Source organism: Natator depressus, chromosome 1 (assembly GCF_965152275.1).
Source record: "Natator depressus isolate rNatDep1 chromosome 1, rNatDep2.hap1, whole genome shotgun sequence".
NCBI classification, from domain to species: Eukaryota; Metazoa; Chordata; order Testudines; family Cheloniidae; genus Natator; species Natator depressus.
The window spans coordinates 241,206,245-241,233,160 of record NC_134234.1 but is presented as its reverse complement, the minus strand read 5'-3'; the positions used below and the strand labels follow the sequence as shown (position 1 = coordinate 241,233,160).

At 42.7% G+C, this 26,916-nt stretch overlaps 1 protein-coding gene across 6 annotated transcripts in view; it reads left to right on the top strand.

Annotated features, from left to right (window-relative positions):
• The first annotated feature begins 1,060 nt into the window (after window positions 1-1,060).
• The window catches only part of CAPRIN2 (caprin family member 2), a 75,150-nt gene continuing 49,294 nt past the window's right edge, over window positions 1,061-26,916 (top strand). For 4 of the 6 annotated variants that reach the window (XM_074939347.1, XM_074939338.1, XM_074939311.1 and 1 more), the window contains exons 1-6: window positions 1,159-1,254; window positions 2,643-2,908; window positions 5,110-5,172; window positions 11,486-11,572; window positions 13,920-14,158; window positions 23,875-23,957. In XM_074939347.1, coding sequence (XP_074795448.1) covers window positions 1,251-1,254; window positions 2,643-2,908; window positions 5,110-5,172; window positions 11,486-11,572; window positions 13,920-14,158; window positions 23,875-23,957 — 742 coding nt within the window. In that variant the 5' untranslated portion in view covers window positions 1,159-1,250. Of the gene's footprint in view, window positions 1,099-1,158; window positions 1,255-2,642; window positions 2,909-5,109; window positions 5,173-11,485; window positions 11,573-13,919; window positions 14,159-23,874; window positions 23,958-26,916 lie in introns of those variants that run through there. The other 2 variants (XM_074939319.1, XM_074939328.1) reach the window with 2 other exon arrangements.

Below are 26,916 nucleotides of genomic sequence, written 5' to 3'. Positions count from 1 at the left end.
TTCCTTGTCTAATCCCTTGCAAGATTGCAAACTATATGAGGTGGAGGTTGGATTTTTATCCATTGCACAGTCCTGATCACATTGTCAGAGATTAACAAATGAATGTTATTTAACTTTGTGACTTTTATTATTTATTTTCAATTTTAATTGACTTGGTGGGGCTACTCACAATAATAAGCACTGCTCCAGCTAATTAGTGCTGGTATGATTGGGTCCTATATATATGACACATCTATCCTTCCCATATAGATGATCATCAGCAATAAAAGTTTCACTATGAGGCTCCATTCTGACCTAGATGAATCTCTCCTTGATAGGAAAGCAATTTAGCTGCCATTAGAAATGGGCATGAAGCAAAATCCCAAATTCAAAAGGCCCTCAGAGAGGAACTTTGTGCCTGGTCCCATCACTGTAATTGGCTAAACTTGTAAAGAAAGGACACCTCTATGTCATATTTGAGCCTTTACAGAATAGAATTGGAGTCTATGTCATAATCTCCTGACATAACTTGCTCATGCACATGGACTGTACTCCCGGGAAGGAGCCACTTGGACTCACACAAGAGTCATGAGTCCTATTCATTGCAGGACATTCAGTTGTCACTTTTCTTCCCGGTGGAGGAAGTCATGGAACTAAGGCCCTTTTCTGCACTGCACAGTCCCTCTGCCCTTGGCGCTCTGCTCCGGCTGCTGCCAGCTAAGGGGTGAAGCGTACTGATTTGTGCAAGACAGGGCAGCAGGCTGAGACCCACCCAACTCATTACACCCAGCTCCCACGAGCGGGCAGGGAGCCGGGAGTTGTAGCCCCGCCCCCTCAGCCACTCCTCAGGCGAGGCAGGGGAATGAAAGAGACAGTAGGGGCCATTCCCCTCGCGCCCGCCCCCCAATAACGGTCCTCTCCGGTCACGTGGGGGGTGGGGATGGCGCGCGGTGGGGGCCGGAGGGACGGGCGAGAAGAGCCGGCGATTGGAAGGAGGGCGGTGACCTCACATGAAGGCTCCGCCCCTTCCCTCTTTTCTCCCGGCCGGCGGGGCGGGAGGAGGGTATATAAGGGGGGAGGCGGGCGGCAGGGCGGGCCGGAGCCTGCTCGGTTAGTGAGGTGAGGGGGGGCGGGGAGCGAGGGGGTTTTTATAGCGTCGGCTCCGGCGGCGTCGCCGCAGCGTCCTCCTCAGCCCCGCGGTGGCAGCAGCGGACTCGGGCGGCGGCGCTGCTGAATCCCCGAGCCAGCTGCAGCGGCCGGCGCTTGGCGTTATGGGTGGGGATGACGGCGGCTGCAGCAGCATCTTCTCCCCTCCCTAGGCGGTGCTGGGAGGCGATGATCCCGGGGCTCCTCTCTCGGGCCCCGGCTGTGCGCTGCTTCGCAGCCAGCCGGGCGTTGGGTGCCGGCCGCCGCGCGCGCGCGCGCGCGCGCAGGGGGCTGCTGGAGCTCGGCGCTGCCCGCCCCGCTCCGGGCATGCGGCGGGGCGTCCTGCAGCTGCTCCTTGCGCTCAAGTGTCCCGTCCCCGGGGAAGGGCTCTGTGGGAGTGGAGCGGGACGCCGGCGGTCGAGGCTGCCCCTCTAGTGCTGTGGGGTGGGCGGGGGGACAGAGCAGGCACCCCTTAAAACTGCCCCCCCCTTTCACATGCTTTCGTGGCAGGCGCTGACAACAAGCGCGTGTACGGCTGCAAGTTTCCCTCTTAGCTCATCATGAAGGGGAGCGGTGGTGCTTGATATCAGCTGGTACTTTGCACACACCCCCGACTCTGTTGCAGGTGGCTTGAGAAGGGAGTCAAAAGGGGAGAGGAATCTGCTGCTTTCCCTTTAAATTCAGTTTGGGGTTCCTGTGTGAGCCCCTCCCCTTAGCAGGGCTTGGCCTGGTGGTTAACGGGCAAAGTTAAGATTGAGCGTGATCACATATTACTAAAGACCAGTAGGTTGCGAGTCTTGTCTAGAAATGCCTACTGCTTTCAAGGTTAAATCCCTTTCCCTCCCCCAAAACTTGTTTTCTTGTCGCAGTCTAAAGATATTCTTGGGCTGTGGATGTAGGCTGATGCTTTCTCAAGCCAAATCAGTTGCTGCTGATTTGGCTTTAGGGCTAGAGCTTTCTTTACTAGGCAACTCTTCTGCCTCTAATCAGTTGGGTTTTAAAATGTGCATTGTTTTATCCAAATGTTTTCTTGGGTTGCTCATAAGGTCATGAAGGTAAGGAGAGAGCTGCATCAAAACACTTCAGTAGGAGTTGGGAGGGAGAACACTGAATCTGCAGTTACACTAGTTAAATGCATGTTGGGGCTGGTAGGTGGGAGTGGAATCTGCAGTTGCTTACTTGCAGTTTTTTCCCCTGTGAGTGCAGGGAACTGGCCTAGTTTTATATGGACACTTGTGTTTCTGGAATCATCCCCCTGCACTGCCTAATACTGTGTGAAGGATTTTGGTTATCGGGATGGGTGGGGAGATTTATACAATGTAAAGTGTTCCCTGGTTTGAGATTCCTGTTTCTGATATTCTCAAGGGAGTGAGGGAGAAGAGATGGGGAAGATTCTATGTTGATTTTTATATGGGTCTTAATTTCATGTTTTAAGGCTTTATTAGTGTAAATACTTGTACAAATGCTGTAGTTCTAGGAAAGGGGAAGAGAGCTAAACAAACGATTTTTTTTGGCAGGCCCATCCATTTCAATGGTGCAGCTTTCCCAATCCCCTTTCCGTTGCCCGTCGCCTTCAGGCCACTCGGAAGGGGGGGAGGACAAGAGCATGAAGCCGGCCAAGCAGCAGGTGACCCCAAGCCAACCTGGGGAGAACCAGCCTCCCCTGAGCCCCCTGCAGTCTGCTCTCAACTCTGCTGCCTCTCCTTCCCAGGCATATGAGACTTACATTGATAATGGACTTATCTGCCTCAAACACAAGATCAGGAACATTGAGAAAAAGAAGGTAATTTATTTCTTTGCTGTGCTGAAGAAATTGATAATTAAATATCAAGTTTACATTACAGCTCATCAATAGTAAACTTTAAATTCTGCTATAAGACTCTATTTTTATATCTTACATACCTATAGAGTATACAATGTAATGGGTTTGCTGCAGCTAGTATAAAAATCAATAAAAGCAGTTCATATTCAGCAGCAGTTCTCAATAAGGTGTCCTCTGTTTGGGATTTCATCAGAGTAATATATAGCACTGCTGATTTTTGTACATTTTGGATTTTGTTTAGATATATTCGAAAAGAGGAATCAGACTAGTTGTATTTAAAATTGCATATGTTTGTAACATTACTGTCTCAAATGTAGAAGCAGAGTAAATGTATGTAAATGTAGATGGCTAGATAAGTCAACTTCAAACATTTGTTTTCTGCAGTAGTTGGTTTTGCTGTACAGCTGCTGTAGTTTTCACAGCTTGAATAGTGTGCAAGAGAATACCCCTTTAATGGATTAAATTGGATTTACAAATAGAATTAGTTTAGTTAAAACCTAACCCATAATCAGACTTGTGGAAAACTTCGTATTCTGCTTGTATTGATTATAGGCATCTAATATTAAGATCCAGTGATGCATGTAAAAACAGATTAATAAAATTGCTTCCTCTGACTCCTTAGTGCAAGGTCATATTAAATATGTATTGCACTTCACTTTTTATAGATGTTGAGGCCTGGACTTCACAGGCATGTAGAATCTTGCAAAAGTATTCTGCTTTTCATCTTCTCATTTTGACTTTAAACATTTTGAAGCTCTAGTAAAAAGCTTAGCAGTCTGAAAGGAGCTGTCACTTTGAAGGACTCAAGAGGTGCCCTTTTTTTGTGGCTTACTGTAGGTGAATGTCAGACAAATCCTAAATTAGGAATTCAGACAACTGGATAATTTATAGCATTGCAACTGAAATGTTTGATTGAGATGGCCCTTGTATTCTCAAGCTGTTTTCACATGTTACTTTAAAACACTTGGGAAGAATCTTTTTCTGTGTTATCAATCAAGATGATCCATTTTTAAAAGTTCATTGAAAATAAGCTTGAATTTTTGCACCGGAGTTCAAACTTTTCATATTTTAGTGCTCTAAAATACCTTTTTTCTTAGCCAAATACAGGTTTGAAGTAAATGTGGGGATATGCATAGCTCATGCAGTAGGCAGCAGCCTAGTGCCCTTCCTTCTACTGGAGTTTTTCCTCCAGTAGCTTTAATTTCTTTAAAGCAATTCCACATACTGTACAGTGGTATTCTATCTGCACAAATTTAACCTGGTATTTCCCTGCTATCCTTGATTCTTCCCTTGCGTGTGCATTACAGTAGGGCCTTTCATAGTCATGCAGAAAATCAGTATAAATTAATACTCAAATAGTTGAAAGAGGATGCATTCTTTTCCTTAGCTGCTTATGCTCATAGTATTGGTACATATAAGTAGTTAACGTTTTATTTGGCTGCATACCCTCAAGGGGTGGTATTTATTTCTGTGGTTCGTAGTGCTGAGTTTCTTTTGCAAACGTAAGACTTGCACAACTTATTAAGGCTAATGAAAGTCTTTGTAGCTTTTAGTATATAATGAATTAGTCAAGAACTTAGCAGCAATGTGTAGTCCCTGCACTGAATATCTTTCTAAGGTAAACTAGATACCCAGGTAAACATGAGGGGAGGAAAGGGCAGGATGAGGATTATAAAAGATTAGTTTCTAAATATACTGCATATAGAACTTTGATAGATTTTGGGTTTTTTATTCTGAGAATAAGGTAGTCAGAATAGGAGCCTACACTGGAGTGCAGTTCAGCTATGGAAAGCTAGACAAAAGTGGCACTCTGAGAGGAGGGATTTGAACAAGTCAGGGCACCTATGTTACAGATAAAGGAAGCTAGCTAAAGGCCTAGGAAGGAATATGAAAGGCATGACAATGCAAGTGAGACCAAGGAGACAAGAAGAGATGACAGGCCATAAGGCATAAAGTAGGTGGTAGTGGCTTAAATATAGGCAGAGTTGTGCAGTGCCTTGAAAGAGAAGCTTGAATTTGATGGGAAAAATGGACAGAACCAGTGACATTATTTTTAGTTGCAGCATGTCAACTGAAGCTCAGATATACATGGAAAAGCTGAATTTCTTTCCATGATATATGCATAATCAGTATATAACAGATTGAAAATCTTTTCTTCGTAGCTCAAACTTGAAGACTATAGGGATCGCCTGAAAAAGGGAGAAGCCCTCAATCAGGACCAGTTGGTGAGTTTGCTTACCTGTCTTGGTAAATAGTTTTGTGTAGGGTAATATTTGAAAGCTTCAAACATATTGAAGATGAGGCTGAAGTTGCTGAGGAATGCTACTGAATAATTGTTAGCAATGATAGCTTTATAGAAGTTGCATTAAGTACCACCAGAAAACTTGCATAATAGTATTCACAAAGCAAAACGAAATAGGCTTGCTTCTTGTAAACAAGCTGAAAAGTGACAGTTGTGGGTTGCCCTAAAAATTTATCCTATTTTTAACTTTCAAATTGGGTACTGAGGTAAACAGACATCATTTCAGAGCATGTCAAGTCCCATTTCTTTAAGCACATGATCTCCACCTGTCACTAAATATCTGTTATGCCTTCAGCCTGTCATCTGCAGTTGCAATCTTTGGGGTGGTATCCATCAAGGGTTTGTCTACATTGGGAAATTACCTCATGTTAAAACACAACCATCAGTTGTGGTAACACATGATAAATATGGCTTAGCACTTGGTGTAGACAGGGACGGTGATGTTAACTGTGATCCAACTGACATTAACTCTAGGCTTAATTTAAGGTTAGCCATGACCAGCTAAAGTAATCCTAATGTCTTGTTTTCTGAACTCTTCAAGATTATGTTCTAACATGGTATAACTTCAGTGTAGACAAGTCCCCTGAGGCTGCCCATATAGCCTTGGCAGCAGAATTATCCCAAGTTGGCCTAGTGGCCTAAAGGTCAGGAGCAGAGTTATGGGTGGTTGTCCCAGTGTGATCAGTGAATATCTTCCATTGGCAGAGATGAGTCCAGGTGGAGCCTTCATTGATGCAGCTGGATTCTTGTTTTGCCACAACAGTTAAACTCCTTTATATAAGAAGCCAGCTGAGTTACTAGTGTAATGGAGGACATAGAGACTGCTGCAAAGGGAAACTGGACACAAATGGTAGATGGCTGAGAAATACAACCCTCTGCATATTTTTTTAAATTGTCCCATGTTAAATGCTGTTGGTATTTTTATGATCAAAATGCATGGCAGCATCTTCATGTAGAATGTCATACCAAAAGTCCCACTAAGAAATGTAATGGGAACACTGCCAGTTAGGGGTGACCTAGTTCAGGAAACTAGCTTTAATTTATTTAGTAGAAATATTATGTTGCCTCTTTCAAAAGGCAAATATCATTCTTTGCTTAGTGCCTATTACCATTTTCCCTGTTCTGCTGTCAATAAGATTGAACAAGTCAGTTAAGGAGATTAACAAAAGAATGCATGCTTTTAGGAATTTTGGAGTTAGTTACACAGGTTCTAGAATCAATCTTCTCTGATATGGGGAGTGTAGACAAGTAAAGGGAGGTGGGGGGAAATCAAAATTGAGGGCTTGTTAAACTAGATCCTTTAGTTTATCACTTTGACCATCTGAATGGTCAATTTGCACTTTTTGTAGTGCATAACAATCCCTCTTTAAAGCAAAGTCTAAAAAATATTTAGCAAACTTGTGACAAAGGTACCAGAATTGTCATTCTTCATGGCAGTGCATATTAAACTTCTGCTTCTTGGGTTATGTATCAAATACCACATCTGACTTAGGCCTAGTGTCTTAGTGCAGCAGCTTCAGATAAACAATACTTGTATTTCAGTAATGCTTACTATATACTGTCCACAGACAGTCCCTGTCCTGAATTGCTTACAATTGAAAAACAGTAATGAATGACAAAGGGAAGAGACAAAACATAGTGTTTAAGTCAGTGGTTTTGAAACTGGGTTGCAGCCCACAACTGGGTCACGGAATGGAAGGGACTGGGTCGTGGTGGCTCTGGTCAGCACTGCACCGCAGTCGTGAGTCCCCCAAACTCAGAGCCCCTTCCTACACCCCAAATCCCTCATCCCTGCCCCAGTCCTGAGTCCCTCAAACCCAGATCCCCCTCCTGCATCCCAAACCCTTCATCCCCATCCCAGAGCCTGCACCCTCAGCCCAGAGCTCTGATCCCCTCCTGTACCCCAACCCCCTGTCCCAGCCCAGAGCTCCTTCCCACACCCTGAACCCCTCATTACCATCCCCATCCCAACCCTGAGCCCCTCCCACACTCCAAACCCCTCATCCCCCAGCTCTGTTGGGTCACAAGCATACCCAGTTTTCTTCAACTGGGTTGCTAGGAAAAAAGTTTGAAAACCACTGTTTTAAGTAATACCTACATGCAAATAATTGTGGAAGACCATTCCACAATTAATAATCATTACCAAATACATTTAATCTAGTCTTTCCTACCCTTTTTATTCTAAAAACATGCTAGAAATGGAATAGGTTAAATTTCATTATCTGAAGTGAAAAGTAGACCTCTATGCCTATCAAATTATTCCAGTTACACTTGGAGTTGTGTGGGCTACGGCCTGCTGTTAATGTAAGAGCAGAGTTGCTGCGTACTCAGTTTCCATTGAGATTAATTGGAGTTGAGGCTATTTGAGCAGGACTGGGTTCTTGAGGAACAGCTTCTATTCTTCCTATTTTCTTTAGGATTCAGTAGCAAACATAATTTGAGGGTAGTCTGGGAAACTCTTTAAGCGGCTGTATCTAGAAAATTTAGGCTGTGGAATGAATGAGGGGAACATACCGTGCTCCTAAGTATTATGGTAATACTACTACTATGTAAATAATCCCCTTGCATTATTTGCAACTTGCACATTGCAACACTGAATCCGAAAATGACTAGACAGGTGAAACTATATAAAACCACTGATTTTCATTTTTTGTTCTGAGATGCAAAAAGTGTCAACATTTTAAAAGTTACTGTTAACCTAATGTTAGAAGTGGCTTTTTCTTAACGCTTTCAGTAATTAAAAAATGAGAATTTAAAAATTCAGTCTCACTATAGGTCATTAAGAGACACTAAAAACCAGAAGACTAAGATGACTAAAATACTGGGAAAGTCTGTATCAAATGTGACAGAGCATTCTGTGTAACAAGCTTTAACCACAATATAACTTTTTATATTAAATGTAAAAAGCTGTCCTAGAGCAACCCCATGGTAACGTTCCCTTTCAGGGAAAATTTTTTCTCCCCTGCAGCAAGAGGATTGAGAGAAGTTCATATCTGTGAGCTTCTTGGATGGAATTTTCATAAATAATAATATTCTGTGTGAGTGCTCCCCTTTCATCCTGGCTACTCAATCTCTGGAGGAGAGCAGCTTTTTCAGTCAGCCATGCATCACTTCAATATTGTATACCCTAAGGGACCAATCAGGTTCACTTAAGGATCTATCATGCTCCCCACTTTCTGAACAAGTGTGCATGTGATAGTCTGCTTGCTTCACCAGGGACTGTTGCTTTCAGATTAATCTCTTGTTGTTCATGGGCCAAGTCTGTCATTTCTGAAATGAAACATGTGTTTAGTATTCACTAGCTTGGGAAGACTGAGCCCTAATTTGTGGGGGAAAATTCACTCCAGGTGGTGGTCCGGAGCTCTCTATGGATCAAAGAGTTTGTGGTTGCCTGTACCTTAACCACTCTGCAGGCTGAACAGACTTTCAAAGCTGCCACTCTAGCTCTTTAAATGTAATCTGCATATTTAAGAGCTAATCTAGTTTTCAAGAAACCTCAAGTGTTGGCTCCCAGTATTACACAAGAAATTATCAATGTTAAACTTTTCTAATGACTTTTATTCTTTCTCCATAAAGAAGATGAGGAGCCACTTATTGACTACAAATTATCCTGAAGTACGAAAAGCCATTCAGTTGTCTTGTACAATTCTACATGACTAGGGCTTTGAGGTGCTATGGTAATATGTAATAGATACAAGAAACTGAAATGTTAGTCATATTTAAGTTTATTGTGCAACTATAATAAAACTTGTTTCCCTCTTGCTTATAGCTAATGTGTTTGCATGTGCCTCAAATGCAGAGGTGGGCAAACTACTGCCCGTGGGCTACATCCGGCCTGTGGGACCATCCTGCCTGGCACCTTTGCTCCCGGCCGGGGAGGCTAGCCCCCAGCCCCTCCCCTGCTGTTTCCCCTTCCCTGCAGCCTCAGCATGCTGCCAGCTCTCTGGGCTGCTGATCCTGCTGGGCAGCGTGGGTGGTGTGGCTGGCTCCAGCCAGGTGGTGGGGCTGCAAGCTCCTACTGCTCTGAGCGGCATGGTAGGGGAGTGGGCAGTGGGGGTTGGATAAGGGGCAGGGGATTCCAGGGGGCAGTCAGGAGACATGGAACAGGGGTGTTGGATAGGCATGGGCATCCTGGGGGGCTTGTCAGGGGTGTGGATAGGGGTTGGGGACAAGCAATGGGGTGGGGGGCGTGGATAGGCGGTGGGGTCCGGGGGGGGTGGTTAGCATCGGGGGTCTCAGGAGGGGGCAGTCAGGGGACAAGGAGTAGGGGGGTTTGGATGGGTCAGGGGTTCTGAGTGGGGCAGTCGGGGGCAGGGGCCAGGCCATTTGGGGAGGCACAGCCTTCCCTACCCAGCCTTCCATAGAGTTTCACAATGCTGATGTGGCTTTCGGGCCAAAGTTTGCCCACCCCTACTCTCATATTAGATTAGGGCAGGAGGTTAAATTTACATTGCAACTTCTACTATGTTCAAATTCTACTATTCTGAGATTAATTTTAGAGACAGTCATGGTGGAGGCTAGTTTCAGAACAAATTCTTAAACTTGAGTTCAAGAGCTCTACTTCATGCTGAGTGGAAACCATGTAGGGGCATCAGTGTTAAGTGGTATCATCTTGGAGAACTCATTTCTGTCCCAATGCAAGCATTACAGTGTTGTAGTAGTAACATCTTTTTGAAAAGATTAAGTGATTAAGGATCCACTTTAATCCTATTTCTAATTGGAAATTGGCTATTAAATATAAGAGCATGACATCAATATTATATGATCAGATTTGCACTGTTAGCACCTGGTCTCAAAATTATTGCCTTAAGTGAAATCATTAGCATTAAAACAGTTGGTAACATACAGTAATGTCTCTTAAAACATTATGGGCAGAAAAACAAATTGAAGCTGTAGTAAAATTTTCCAGCTAGTTTCTGTGCTCTGTTTTAAATTGTTGAACATAATTAAACTGGTGCCTAAAAGGAAAGGACTGCTTACATTTATGCAGGTACAATTGATGGCTATATACTAGCTCTTCCTGATTCTAAATGCTTCTTATCTTGGTAAATATCTGATCTGAGTCTAACCAATACTTAACTTTTTACTCTTCTGCATATTTTTCTGGAGGAGTTAACTGAACTCTGAGATTATAAAGAATACAAAACACAGGCTCCCAGTTGAGGTGGTCTGGCATTAACTTGACAGCATCCTTTTAATCCAACTTTAAAGCATCGCATTATAAATGACAAATAGTCTGGACTAATTGCTTTCACTCTGGGTATCATGTAATACCAAAATGCTCTATTGTTTAACTTAGAAATACTGCAGGAATTACTACCTCCAAAGCACTTCTGAAACGTAATGCATCTGATGAAGTGAGCTGTAGCTCACGAAAGCGTATGCTCAAATTGGTTAGTCTCTAAGGTGCCACAAATACTCCTTTTCTTTTTAATAAAACTAGATAATTCCAACTATTGGGGTTGCTATAAACCAGTTTCATGAAACATACACTGTCTTGGTTGTTGAACTCCCAAGTCTATCTTAAGTGATTATTTCAAAGAAGCTCCATTATCTAGTCTTGAATGAGAACTAAACTTTGGTTAGAGAAGCAGACAGGAATTCCTTTTCCAGATGTGACTTCTATAAGACTAATTTCCAAAAGCATTCTGTGAACATGAAGCTAGATATATTGTACACCTTTTAAAAAGGATATAACTTCAGTTAATTTGAAGAAGTTAAGGGAACAGTACCTGAAGCTACTTTTGTGAGCTTCTGTGGTTATAAAATTGCTTTTATATCTTGATGCGTTTTCTGTCACTGTTGCTCTGACATAAACTAAAGGGAAAGATGAATAATACAAATTTCCAATAGTGCCCAAACTTCCCAATCGGGATAAGGTAGCATTGCACTTTGCGTCCTACAAACCTGTATGAAGGGACAGTCTCTGCCCTGGAGAGTTTACAGTTAAGAATATGGGGAAATGGTGAAAGTGTCTTTACAGTAGCTAACCTTAAAATGAGTTTCTTCGTAACCTCAGGTATGGTAATCTTGGGTGTTACTTGTAACAATAGGAAATACTTCACATGTGAGGTGACTTAAAAGTTGATGTTATAAACAAAATTGAACCTGTAATACAAACTGTATAATTTAGCTTCCCAGTTGAAAAATAAGTTTACTATAAGAATTGTTAGGAATTAGTCACTGATTAAAAATATGATAAATGCACTGCTAGTTTGATTATCTGCCTATTGCAGGAGGCAGTGGAGAAATATGATGAAGTGGTACACAATTTGGAGTTTGCCAAGGAGCTTCAAAAGACTTTTTCTGGACTTAGCCAAGATGTAAGTAAAACCTACTCTTTGTGCTTTAAACCTCTGTAAAACAATCAGATATACTGTTAGACAAAAGTTCAGAAGCTGTGTGTAACGTACTAATCTAAAAAGATAGAGCTGGTAGTCATGACTTACAGATAGTCCTCATTTTCTAGAATGCAAAGCTAGTATTTTTAGCTTTTTAATTTTGATTTTATGGCTAGGTAACATTAACACATAAAACAACAGGATAGCCTCAATCTAACTGTAAAGCTGAAATTTTGTCTGGAGAGTGGTGAAAGTGTGGTCAAGGTACAGGATCACTTTAGACATTTGCACATACTGTAGGTAAAACATGAAGGCCAGTGATTTAAGAGCATCTAGTTTCATAAAACTACTGCTCAAATATCTATCCAAAGTGCAGTCAACTTCAGATGACTCCAGGATGTTCTGGTTCAAGTGGACAAGGATCAATTTGTGCAATAACCACCCTTCTTGGCAGCCTGAGTTTCAGGACTGAACTCTCAGTTCTCAGTGGGACAAGTGCAGAAGTTCACTACAGAAGCTAGATTATACTTCATCTGTATGCAAAAGGCAAAGAACTCAGTTTCCACTCCTTCCAAAGTCAACTTAGCTTCAAGCACAAAATAAACAATGGAAAAGTGATCGAAAATATTGGCTATGAAGAGCCAAAAACACTAATGGGAAAATTACTCAGTATTTGGGGCTCATACACAATGTTCACATTCCAGAACTGGGGATGTTACTTCACTTTACAAAGCCTTTCACCATTAGGTGAAACTTTGAGGTTCTCTTGAGTAGAAGTTAGCCTACTGGTGTTCTGACAGACATAGTCTTCAAAAGTTCTAATCCAGGGCTTATCCTGCCTTATCTGGGTATGAAAGGTTCCATAGAACAGGTCTTATCATTGGCTGGATCTGAGAAGTCTTTCCTCTTGCATTTGTATTGGTTTCAGGTACAACTTAGTCCTTAGGCTAGTGAAAACAGTGAATGGTAAGCAGAGGGTTAAAAGACCGTTTCTAGAGTAGTTGAGTCTGGAAGTTGCTACATGCTGTGCCACCATCATAAGTTGGGTACTTATAGCCATTATTAGTTTCTTAAACTTCTGGATGTAACTTTCACTCATCTGTATATTTCACTCAAATTTAACTTGTTTTTAAGAGCATTTCGTATTTCAAGAATATTTACTTCTCCATGTTGCTGTTCCATGTAAATGTATGTTCTTCCCTGGGGTATATTAGATTACAAGATGTTTACATGAAAAGCTAAAAGCTATAAGTAGCTAGTTACTCCCTTATTGAAGCATAATCACTGGATTCTCATGTTTTCCTTGTCTTGTCTTTCTACCAAGTATGGTTTTGCAAAAATGTGCTAAAGCTTAACGTTCCAGAAGTGAGAGCTAGAAAAAACTCCTTGCAGCCCTTCCATGTTAACTGATGTTCCTTTATTACACTGCTGCAAATCGAAGTCCTCAAATGTTACTGCTCAGTAGTTAAATAGAGCAACTTTAGTGGATTTTTACTTAGTTCTGGAATGACTTGGAAATAGCTAAATTTTTGCTGCAGAGCTTGATACAGATGTGCCACAAAACATGTTGGAGGGGCCTTGTCACAGAATACACCAGGGAACTACATGTTACCAAAATTACTTCTCCTAGGACTCTTGCAATTAAATGTTTGTCTTGTCGATACAGGAAAATCAAGGGAGTATTTTTGGGGTTCTGGTGTACTGTGACAACTAGGAACTTCTGTACTGAAGTATTCTTTCAGTAGTAAATAGTAGTAGTATGATTTACAATACAAAACCTTTCCTTGCATTTTTGACCACTTTGCGTTCACTGTATAGCATATTCATAACTACTGTAATTACATGTTAAAATATGTAATATAAAATCTAGCTGAGAAGGGCAAAATGCCAGTGATTCATGATGTAATTTCCCATAGCAGAATATATGGAATTCATGATACAATTGAAATCATGTTTTTAATTGGCACTCAAAATAATTTAACTTCATAGCTTACAAACCTCAAATACATAATTGGCTTATTATAGACGACTGTTACATGTTTTAGTGTAGGCCAAAGAGGAAATTGGCATCAAGTGAAAGGTTAGAAACTAAGTCAGATTTGCAAAGGTATTTAGGCACCTAAAGATTCAGAAACATGCTTAGTGTGATTTACAAAAGTGCCTAAATATGGGTTAGGTGCTTTTGTAAATCCCAGTAAGCGCTTATCTGCATCTTTAGGTGCCTAACTACCTTTATAAATCTGGCCCTCCAGTTTCTAATTTCCAGTCCAGCACCCAGTCAGTTATCATACCCTGACTAATGGGCCAACTCACTCTTGTATTCTAACAGCTGCTGAAAGCGCAGAAGAAGGCTCAGAGACGGGAGACTATAACGAAGCTTGAAGCAGAGAAGAAAAAGCTGCGTACAATACTGCAAGTCCAGTATGTGCTACAGAATTTCACTCAAGAGCATGTTCAGAAAGACTTCAAAGGTGGCTTGAATGGTGCAATATATTTGCCTTCTAAAGAACTAGACTACCTCATTAGATTTGCAAAACTGACATGCCCAGAAAGAAATGAGAGCCTGAGGTAGGTTGATTTTTTTCCTCACTAATCAGTCTATCATATAATAGAATACCTGTGTAATAACTGTCTCAAAATAAAATGTAAGCATGTTCTAAAAAACCACAACAATCTATTGGAACAGCAATTTGGGATCTGGCACATAATGGGATTACCACTTTGTGTTTGCACATGTACAATTAACTCTTGGTGTCTGTGTGCTGTGTGCATAGTGGTCAGACTTTTTCCTTCAGCAATACTTGTTGGGCAGCTCGAGCTCCCCCTGCTGCTAAATGCCACTGCATGCAGATATAAAGAGCAGAGCTGTCCCTGGGCCCCTCCATTCATTCTTTCCATCTGACTGTCATTGGAACCCTGTTAAATACCAAAAAGTTCTCTGTTTTTGTATATAATATAGTTTGCTGATTAGTCTGGCTAGTATAGTTTTTTAGCTGTTTTTTAAAAAACAAACTTTTTGGGTAGTGTGTTTTGCATTTCCAGGTTTCTTCTGTGTACGGTATTGAGGTATGCCCCATGGCTGATTCAGACTTTCTTGTTTGAGGCCTGTGCCAGTGAGGGACCCGAATAGCTGCCTGAAGGGCTTGGGTGAGGCACACCAGACCATTGCCAGATTTGCAGCCCATAATGGAGGATAGGCTGAAATTCTTCTGATGAAGGCATGGCTCAGGCTACCATCAGAGCTGTCCTAGTTTGACTTTGAGTGCTGCAACTTGAGAGAGCAGCATGCTTGCACCTTCAGCTGAATCTCAGCACTGATCTCGCTTGCCACTACTGAGGAAAAAATAAGACTTACAAAGAAGCCCCAGCCAGGGAAATGTCTTCACCCTCTAAGCCTGCAAAGAGGGACGAGAAGGAGTTGAGTAGAGTGCACCTGAGAAACCTAAGCTGAAATACTCAGCCACCAATTCAGAGAAGTTGGTACAGTTAGCTCCAGTGCTGCAAAGAGCCCTGTCAAGCGCCATGACAGAAGTGGCACAGTTTTCATCATCAGCATCGCGGGCCACTATCTCGGTGTTGACTACCCCAGGGGCATTTGGGGGCAAAGAATCAGCTCTGCTGGTCAGTACCAGTGTCCATTACCACATGAGTTGGATCCTTCAATACCATTACCACATCCAGCACTGGCAATTCAACCTTTGGTGCTGCAGTAGCCTATTTCCCATATAGGCAGCCCTTCAGTACTGTCCACGGGGAAACCTGTAATGATGGTGATGCTCCTATGATTAGCAGGTTCTCCGCACCAGTCTCTGGCACAAACTGGGTCAGTCCCTCAATAGTCAGAGGAAGGGGAGTCTTCCTCATCAGACTCAGCAGTGGGATGGTATGTCTCAAAGCCCAAAGCAGGACCTGCTGGTCTCCTCGCAGTCTTCTCTCCCAGCCTGCCACCACAACCAGTCAATGGGAACTGCCATGGGAATGTGGCCAGGCCAATAAGATCTGGCCACATATCAGTGGCTAGTTTGGAACCTTTGGGGGTTCCCCCAGCTTCCAGATCTTCCCCCTCAGTGTGTACTCGGTATCTTTGTCTAGACAGGTGGAGTCTCTGCACTGAGCAGCTCAATCACCAGAGTCATACCAGGCATGATACTGAGCATCAAGAACAGGTCCTAGAGCCAGAGCAACAGGTAGTAGAAGAGATTCTATTCATTCCAGTCACGCTTCCTCTTTGTCCTCTCCAGCTGAAGCTGTTTCATTATGGGTAACTTCTCTTCCTCCTCCTGATTATTTTAAAGTTTATCAGGAGTTGCTGAAGAGTCTTCAGACCTGAGTGTGCAGGTCAGGGAGTCCTCACATCACCTGGTTGACATTTTATCATTTCAGGGTGGCTCTGCCAATTAATGAGGCAGTACTAGAGGCTATAAAAACTTTATGGCAGACTCCATCCTCATTGCCTCCCACCTCAAAAAGGGCAGAAAGAAAATACTTTGTACCCTCCCAAGGTTTTGAGTACCTCTGTACTCCCCCACCATTGGTCTCATTGGTCATGACAGTTGCTAATGAGAGAGTAACAAGGCACCAGGCTGCCACCCCACAGCAAAAGGTGCTAAAAGGCTGGACTTATTTAGCAGAAAGATTTATTCGATGCAGGGTTTTTAAGGTTCTGCTGGGATCATAGTTTTTTTAATTTTTAGGACTCCATAGAGTAGTTGAGAGCTGCTTCTGAGAAATGAGGCAGGAGTTCTATCCTCATTGACCAGAAAGAGACTAGTCACAAGCACATCACTACAGGTATGACAAGATACAGCAGAGTCAATAGCCAGAACCATGGCTTTTGCAGTTGCTAAGCACAGATCATCTGGTTGCAGTTTCTGGTCTTCCCTATGAAGTCCAGAATACTATCCAGGACTTACTGTTCGAGGGTCCTTTCACTAGTTTCAAACCAGATAGACAGCAGCTCTGTGGGGTTAAGGACTCTAAAGCCACCTTTAAGTCCTTAGGCTTGTGCACACCTGACCCAGTTAGACAGTACTATCAGCTCCAGCAGATGCACTGGTATTCTGCTCCATCTCCTTAACAGGACCTGGGCATCGGCCTTTTCCCCTCATGCTGCTTTGGCTCCATCTCCAGTCCCTTCAAGATACCTGGGAAGTACAAAGCAGTCATTTTGATGGGCTGGTCTAGGTTGTCATATCAGTCTCCATCTCTCCAGACCCAAACTCCTTCACCTTCTTAAACTGTCCCACTTCCACAATGCTTGGTCCCAAATTATTTGGACCAGTGGGTCTTGAGCGCTGAAGAGATGGTTTATGCTCTCCAGTTTGCTTCTACCCCTTCTCCAGACCTCTCTGGGGCCCACTCTTATGAGGTGCTTCTCATTCAAGAAGTGCAGCATCTCCTTCAGTTGGGAGCGATAGTGGATTCCACATGGTCTCAGAGGGAAGGGGTTTTATTTCCTAATCCCAATGATGAAGTGGGGAAGGGGGTTTTCTGACCATCAACTCAGCAGGCTCTTGAAAAGAGAAGGTTCTGCATGGTCATCCAACTTCTATTATCCTCAACCTGGAGACTGTTGCCCTCAACTTAAAATGTGTACTTCCATATTGCAGTCAAGCACACAGGGAGTACCTCTGGCTTCTGGTAAATCAAAATCATTCTGGGTTCACTGTATTACCTTTTGGCCTGTCAGCAGCACACAGGGTCTTTACAAAATTTATGGGAGTAGCAGCTGCATTCCTCTGAAGATCGTGAATTCAGGTTTACTCCTACCTGGATGACTGGCTTGTCAAGAGCTGTTCCAGATTGCAGTTAGAGCAGTGTAGCCCTGATCCAGTCAATGTTCAATCCTCTGGGACTACTAATTAATGTAGAAAAGTCTACTTTCCCTGTTTGAGAGGATTAAGTTTATAGGGACTGTACTGGACTGTTTACAAGCCAGAGTCTTTTTCAGACTTCAGGATCCAGGCAATTCAGTCAATTGTCAGTTTGAAGGCTCACCCGGTCACAGCAGCACAAAACTGTTTGTGGCTTCTGGGATATATAGCCTCGTACTGAACTATGTAGATGCAAATCAGACTATGCCTCAGAACTTTGCAGGGCCGGTTGGCATCAATCTACTTACCAAGCTGCTGTCACATACCCTCTGTAATAAGGGCACCTTCACAATGTTCTCATTTTCCTGGATTGTCTGGATTTGTCCACAGATGCATGGGCATGCATTTCATTTGCCTGCCTGCAACTGATGCTAGTGATAGATGCATCTAGTCTAGGAGGGAGAGCCTATCTGATAACACTACTACTGTGGTCCTCCGAAGATTTAGCTTTACACATCCATGTCAGAATGAAAAGCTGTCAGGCTGGCATGCCACATTTTGATCACAGATTAGGGGAAGCAGCCTGCTAATCCTTTCAAACACAGCAACAACATTCTACCTCAACAAGCAGAGGGGAGCCTTCTCCACTTTGTCAGGAGGTGACTCTACTCTGGGAACTCTGCATTGCTAACTTAGTAGATCTGGAAGTATCTTATCTGCTGGGGATATAGAATGACCTAGCAGACTGCCTGAGCAGATCATTTGGATCACCACAAGTGGTCACTTTGTCCAGATGTGGCCAGACACAGCTTCCAGTAGTGGGAATTTCCCCAGGTAGACCTGTTTGTGACACTATCAGAAGTTGTTTCCTTCAGAGTCATAGCCTGGGTTCCATAACGGATGTGTTTTTACTGCCATGGTCAGGCAGGCTCCTCCATGCTTTTTCCATCAGTCCCACTCATTCACAAGTATTACTAAAGATTAGACCGTATCAGGCCTGTCAAGGTTCCTTCCCCACTCTGAACTCTACAGTACAGATGTGGGGACCTGCATGAAAGACCCCCTAAGCTTATTCTTACCAGCTTAGGTTAAAAGCTGCCACCACCCAAGTGTTACACAAAACAGGGGAAGTGCCCACTTGGAAATGTCTTGTCTTCTCCCCCCTGCCCCAAAATATCCCCCCAAGCACTACACCCCCTTTCCTGGGGAAGGTTTGATAAAAATCCTCACCAATTTGCATAGCTGAACACAGACCCAAACTCTTGATCTTAAGAACAATGAAAAAAGCAATCAGGTTCTTAAATTTTAAATGAAGAAAAAGTAAAAGAATCACCTCTGTAAAATCAGGATGGTAAATACCTTACAGGGTAATCCGATTCAAAACATAGAGAATCCCTCTAGGCAAAACCTTAAGTTACAAAAAGACACAAACAGGAATATACATTCCATTCAGCACAGCTTATTTTATCAGCCATTTAAACAAAACAGAATCTATCTCATATCTAACTAGGTTGCTTACTAACTCTTTACAGGAGTTCTGACCTGCATTCCTGCTCTGGTCCTGGCCGAAAAAAAAAAAAAATCCCACAGACAGAGGACCCTTTGTATTTCCTCCCCCTCCCCAGCTTTGAAAGTATCTTGTCTCCTCATTGGTCATTTTGGTCAGGTGCCAGCAAGGTTATTAGCTTCTTAACCCTTTACAGGTGAAAGTGTTTCCTCTGGCCAGGAGGGATTTAAGGGTGTTTACCCTTCCCTTTATATTTATGACCAGGCCAGAGTCAGACTTATAACCCTAGCATGGGACTGTCACACTGGTTCTCTATGCTCTTGGCAGTGTCAGTGAAAGTATTTTCACTTCCACTAGACTTGGACCTAATCTCCCAAGATCATGGTCCCCTACAGTCCCTTCATTATGCTCCATGACTAGATATTAGAGAGCTGTCTTGTTTTGAAAGAGTTCAAGAAGATATGCCAAATAGAATCATAAAACTGTAGAGTGGAAGGGACCTTGATAGGTCATCTGGTCCTGTCCTCTTCACTGAGGCAGGCCTAAGTATTATCTAGATCACTGTTTCTCAATAGCCAGTCTGTGGACCAGTGCCCCGGTCCTTGAGATCTCCCTGACAGTTCAGGAAGGCAGCAACCTCGTCCGTGGTACCAAAGGTTGAGAAACTCATCTAGACCATCCTTGACAGGTGTTTGGTGGTTGAAGAATAGGTTAGACAATGACAAACTTCACTACCTCCTTAGGCAATTTGTTCCAGTGCTTAACTACCCTTACAGTTAAGTTTTTCCTGATGTCTAGACTAAATATCTCTTGATGCAGTTTAAGCTACTTATCCTGTCCTCAGTGGCTAAGGAGAACAATTTATCACCCTTTATAACTTTTCATACTTAAGTCTGTGGTGTCTTCCCACCCCCCCCAGTATTTTACAAGAACTAAATGGAGTTGGTTTTTCCATCTTCAGTTCAACATATCCTGGACTGCTTATTTTACCTGAAGCACCAAGGTTTAGCAGTTTGATCATAATACATCTATTAGCTATTTCAGCATTCCATCCTAAAGTAAACAGTTCTATTATTTTTTTCCCAGTGACTTGTACATAAGGTTTTTAAAAGGCTTAGTCAAATTATACCCTCTAGGACACAACCCTGTTTCCCCTAGCGGAGCTGAACTTCATTCTGTCAAGTCTTATAGGTTCCCCATTTGAACTGTTGGCTATGAAGATGGCAATTTTGGTGGCTATTACCACAACCAGATGAGTAGCGGTACTGTTCCCCTAAATGTTGTGCCCTCCATATAGTCTTATTTTGAAGGACAAGGTTTACCTCCATACTCCTCCAAAGGTGGTGTCACTTTTCCACATCAACTAGCCAGTTTTCCCATATTCTACCAAAAGAAGAGTGTTTGCATACCTTGGACATCAGGAAACATCTAACTTTCTACCTAGAATGAACCAGGCACTTCTGTAAATCCTCACAGCTATTTGTAGCCGTGGCAATCTGTTTCCACCCAGAGAATTTCTTCCTAGATAGCTTCCTGTGCTATGTCACTCCACCTAGCAGTCACAGCTCATTAGATGAGGTCACAATCTGTCTGTGGACTTTCTGGTGTTCGTTTCAGTTGCAGACACTTGTAGAGCAGCATCCTGGTCCTTGGTTCCCATGTTTATTTCCCATTGTGCAGTGGCTCCAGACTCCAGAGATGAAGCCAGAATTGGATGGATTGGTCTCCAGTCTTTATTAAAATAGCCTCTGATTACACCTCCTGTTCTTATGGCTTGTGTGACTGGGTGCCTGGGATGGGCACACTGAATACCACACTCAGGGCAGACAATCCCCCAAACTGGTGGTTTATTCTATAATTAGATTCTCCATTCCAGTAACAAAAGAGCTTCTGTAATACCACACTGGTTAACAAGAAGCCAAACAGCCCCTTCAGGCATTCCAGCTCCCATCCAGATGACCAAGTCTCATATAGTGAGAGGTTACTGAAAACCCTATTCACCATATTTAAAGTTCTACCACTCAAAGGATCATTTACGCTCAGGTCAACATATGTCTCAGATCTAGCACAAATATCCCACTGTCAGCCAACCCTTAATAAACTAAAGATTTATTAATAGTTATTGAATGCTTAAGGAATCATACCTACAAGTGATTCTCCCCCCCCCCCACCACCACCACCCAGTGTTCATAGCTCAGGATCATAGCATTTGTATCTGCTAGCTTGTAAAAGTCTCTGAAACCATCCCTAAAGGTCCGAATCCAAAGGCGCTTAGAGGTAAAGTCTGATATCTTTCCATACATTTCCCAGGGTATTCCAGATAACTATTTGCAAGATCAGTCCTTTGGCTCAAACTTCCCCTGGTCAAAGTTCAGTAGACTACTGATGAAAGGGTCAGGCCTGAATCTTCTCTTTTGTAACTCTCAAGGAGGCTGACAAGCTGCCTCTCAAAATTTTCAGGAAGGGATTTCCTCCAAGGAAGAATAGGCAGTGCAGATAGTTTGTGGACCTTTGCTTTGAAGCTAATCTTCTATTTCCTATGCATACACAGGTTAACTAGTTGCACTTATTTACATAAGGTGATTAGCCAGTTCTCCATTATAACAGTTAAGCTGAAGGCAATGTAGATAGTTTCCTGCAGTGTCTCAACTTTGGTCTTAAGGTTAACTGAACACAGTTGCATACATAATGTTAGGCAATTAAGGTGTTAAAGGGAATTAGTGTCTACAAGCTATTTTGGTTACATTGTTAAACTAACAGGATATAGGTAAACAAATACAGTTAGCATCTACCCTTGGTTTTTGTTACCACAAATGAATGGGTTAATGATTGCTGGTCTAGTTAATCTCTTTGAAATTCACTTACAAGTGAATTGTCCTGATTACAATTGTAATGCCTCTTAAGTTATGGGTCATACACAGGTTGGCTGATCTGCCAGTGTCACAGCTTGAGTCATCAGTGTAATGCCCAAGTGCAATCACTGGAACTGTTGCATTGTTCGGTAACAGTTCTTCAAGATGTGATGCACATGTCCCTTACATGATCCACCTGCCTACCTCTCTACATTGGAGTTCCAGTAAAGACCTGAGAAGCTAGGGCCAGCTCTGCCCTTTATACCTTCACTCAGTGATGTATGGGAGAGCAAGCAATACAACAGGTACGGCTGATGGAAAATTTCTGGTAGCTGGGTGTACAGACACCCGGAGTGGAATGGACATGTGTGAGCTACCTTGGAGAACAAGTTACTCCACAGGTTAGTAACTTTTTGAGCCCTGTGGGGGGAAAATTTAGGTTAGCAAATTTGCTGAGGAGTGCATGCATTCTGATCCCCAGTGGTGCAAGTTGCTTGTAACTGGTCCTGCTACACAATGCCCTTCAGTCTTTCCAGTTTGACAGTACAATGAAGTGCCAATATTGGGAGTGCTTCCCACTGTAATATACTTTCACCAAGCAGGCCAGGTGGCAGTTCTGAGCGGCACTTCTGCCCTTCCTTTCAGGAAGAAGTGCACCAAGTGTCATAAACATGTTCCCTGAGGAAGGGAATGATCCCTTCTGTATACATGAAATGAGGCAGTAGATCTTTGTTCCATGAAGCCCAAAGAGGTATTGAAGCCAATAATTTTGGGCCCCTATCTTTGATATCAGCATTGGTTATCAGCTGCAAATGCAAACAGCAGGCCAAAGAATGTGGTTGCTGCTTTGGCATTAAAATCATTAATCCAGGTACTAAAATGTCAGACCTTGGTGTATTTGAAAGCCACAACGCTATTTCTGGCCTCCTTTATTCACTGTCTAGAGTGCTGACCAATATTGACATCATGCCATTTTCATCTCTTCATATGGTCCCTCTACATATTTGGCTGACCGTAGCATGATACTACCTATGCAGTTTTGTAAGGGGCACGGTCCTTATTCTGTACAGCTGGAAGCGATGCTACTCAGCCATTTCACCAAAAATCTTGCTGATCAAAATGTGCAGTCTGTGTTTAGGCTACTGAATTCTTTAAGCATTCCATTATACAGGAGTACTTTTACAATTCATTTTTAAAATAGGCTTTCAGCATGGGACTACACCCATTTCTTGGCTTTCCATACTAATTTGTTTACTTTAATGGGATGGCGGGTATAGATTGACTAGAGTTCTCAAGACCTTTACTGTTAAAACTAATTGTATATTTCTAAGTGAATCTGATTCTTGTCTTAGTGTCAGACTAAACCAATCAATTGGTGAAGACCAGCTAGGTTAGTGCTGAATATTGAGAATGTAACGTGAGCCTTTTGAAGGCCTTATTTTATCAAAGTATGGGCTAGAGACCTTGAAGTTACGAGGTAAGGAGAAAACAATTTTTACACACCTGCCTCAAACGACTCTGGTAATGTAAAACTAAACTTGGCTGACCACTGGTCCATAAGACGTACCTTAGACGTACCTGCAACAATATTTCGGATAAAGCAACTGTTCTATCATAAACACTTCAGTATACATTCCACATCTTGAATTCACAGAACACATACTCATCTGGTTAAACAGCTAAATATTGAATGAAACGATTGTTTGGGCTTGAGTCTTGTCAAGTGGATGAGAGACGCTTCAAACTACTGTTGACCAGTAGTGGCAAAATGCTAAACTAAAACAATATCCAGCGTCCCAAAACCACAAACAGAACAGGTTAGAATTATGTCCAACTGTGTAACACTGGACTAACCGAAGAGAGCTTATTGAAATAAGGAATACTGTTAGTGGGGCTGCTGTTCTAGGTAAAAAATGCATAGTACTACTTTTAGTGGCCTTTTAATTTGAAAAGGCAATAATGGTGATTGCATTAAAAGAATGGCACTGACTTTAATCCTGTTCCTGAAGAAGAGACAGAACTGCTGAGGATTACAAATTATCATAAGCAGAAAAATGAATAGCTAAAAACATTTCTCTGGTCTGTTAACTTTTTTTCCTTCTTGCTTTCAAGTGTTGAAGACCAGATGGAGCAATCATCACTCTATTTCTGGGATCTTCTAGAAGGCAGTGAGAAAGCTGTGGTTGGAACGACGTGTAAGTTTTTGGCTATTTGGGGAGGGGATAAATAACATTAATTTCTACACTTATTCCTGGGTAAACATATAATGTAATATACTGAGCATTTTGCAAGTGTAAGATGCTGTACAAATGAACACAGTTGGAGGTCTCATACTGAGTACTGTGCATACTTCCCTGGAATGCTTCATCTTAAAGGACTGAGATGTGTAATCGTCAGTTTTTTGTTTTGACTGAGATGTGTAATGGTCAATTAATCTGTATATTAAGAGTAGGGCTAATTAATGCAACACAGTGGCATGCTTCCTATTGGAGAATAGGACCATTTTCTCAGTACTGATGGTTTAGAAGCTGTGGGTTGTATGCATGCTGGCTTTATTCTAGAATATTACGCAATAGTAGCCATGCATCAATTCGGAGCTAACCTTGGAGACCAAACTAAACCCTTCAGTGTGATAACACTTGCATTTTTATTGCAAAGGAGATTGATCAGTTTGCCAATGAGTTAATTCTGGAACCCTAACTTCAAACTCTTCTGGATTGGGTATAATAGACTTGCACTTCCACTGGCCCCAACAGTCTTGGTGAAGGTCCACTGCTGAGGACTTACAGCATAGGGATGTAAGCAGATAAGGAGAGAAACTTTTAACGTTTTATCAAAGTAAACTTTAATCTTTCCCTTCCTTGTCAGAATACATTAGTAGTACTTGCTTAGCTAATATCAACACCTTCAAAAGTGCCGTTTCATCTCTGAGGTCTGGAAAGTTCCTCAATCTGTAGATGCATTGAAGGCTGCAAAATCTAATTCTTTGAGTGATTGCATAGTTCGACTGGTGCCAGAGTATTTTCTCTAGCGATGCCCATATGATTGGACATGTATGGCCCGCACTTTTTTCTTCATGCCTGGAGTAGAGTATAAAGGATGAAGCGGCCCTGTTCTCGTTCAGTTTCTTCTTACTGTTGGCAGTCGGAGCTTGTATGTAATTAGTATATAACTGTACATAGTGGTACTCATTTTTCATCCAGTTAGACATTTTTATTTTTCAGTACAATATCTTTTAATTCTCAAATCCAGATGGGGTGTCAAGTCCATTCTAGACTAAACAGATGCAGCAAAAAGTTGAAGTTCCATATTGATTTCCTTGCGCTAGATCTGGGAGAATGGAGTGCTGCCCTTAGCTTACAGGATGCCTACGTCCATGTGGCAATCTACCGGGGTCACAGAAGGTTTCTAAAGTTCATTGTAGGAGAAGGTCATTACCAGTTCACCATACTCCCCTTCAGGCTATTGTTGGCACTAAAGGTTTTCATGTAGTGCATGGTGTTAGGTGGCAGCTTACCTCTGGATTTGGGACATGATTATATCCATACCTGGATGATTCATTCAAATGAGATCACTCCAGTCAGCAAGTGGACAAATCCTCCATCTGTTCAGCTGCTTAGGCCTGATAATCCAGCAGGGATATATTTCATTGACACATTCCTAGACTCTACTTTAGCCAGGACATATTTGCCCCAAACTCAGTTTTTGACTATCTAGGACCCTTTTGTGGCTGCTTCTTGAAGACTACACACCACAGTACATAACTGCCTCAGGCTCTTGGGGAAAATCGTTGCTTGTATGTATGTGATAGATTCCATCCCTGATGTATGCGGATGTGAGTAAAGTGAGTCTGTCACCTGAACACGTTTGTATGCATCCCAGCCAGTGTGGTCCCTGGATTGGTGGATGAATCAGGACAGTGGAGGGTGGGCCTATTCTCACCAACTCTCCCTTTTATGACTTTACTAGCAAATGCTTCTGCTGTGGAGTGGGGAGCATATGTGGCAGAACAGCAACCTCAGGACATGTGGTCCATTCATGAGGCCAGGTTACACATGTTCTCTAACTGCATGCAGTATTCCAAATGTCAGCAGTTCCTACCACATTCATGGCAAGGCCATACAGGTGCTCAGACATCGCAGCTGTTTTATGTAAGCAGGTAGGGGGGTACCAGGTCAAAGACTGCCTCTTGACACAGGTTAAACAGTGGAATTTCTGCATAAGGGATTGAATAATTCTCAAGGCTTCACATGTTCCAGGCAATCAGTTGCCTGGCAGATCATCTAGCCCAATTATTCAGTCTAGATTACGAGTGGTCTCAAGTCAAGAATGTTAGTCTCCTTTGAGCAGAACAAGAAAATGCCTCATTTCTATTCCAGAACAGATCAGTCAGGCTTCCATCTCAGATGCTTACATGTTTCCATGGAAACATGATCTTCTGTATGCTTACCCACCAATACTAATTTCCAGAGTGGTGGTATTTTAAAAAAAACCAACTCAAACAAGACTGGGGCGGGGGGGTCCTCAGAGCCCCAGCCTGGGAGGGATAACCTTGGTACTTGGGTTTGTACAGGCAGGCCACCAAAGCTCCCTTACTTCGGCTGCTAGTCAGGGACTTAATATCCCAGAATCATGGTCATGGGTTCAGGTGCAACACCTACATGCTTTGCTTCATGACTTTTTCTTTCTGGCTAATCCCAGAAGAGGCAGTGTTCAGCAGCAGTCTGGAATATTCTGCTTAATAGTAGAAAACCTTCCACAAGAGCTACTTGCTTTAGTAAGTGGAAATGTCTCCATCTGCAGCTCACCACAATGTATCCTACAGTTTGCAGTCCAGAAAATATTGGACTAAGTGTAGCACAGTGGTTCTCACTTTTGTATTGGTGACCCCTTTCACACAGCAAGCCTGAGTGCAACCCCCTTACCAATTTTTTTTTAATTTATAAATATTGGAGGCAAAGCAGGGTTTGGGTTGGAGGCTGACCGCTTGCAACCCCCACCAAGTAATAGCCTTGCAACCCCTTGAGGGTCACAACCCCCAATTTGAGAACCCCTGGTCTAGCAGTCCAGTCAAAATGCATTGGACTTCAATTTTTGCATTTCACCCTTGCACTGCTGGAAGGACTGTTTCCACTCAGCCAATCCTCAGGAATC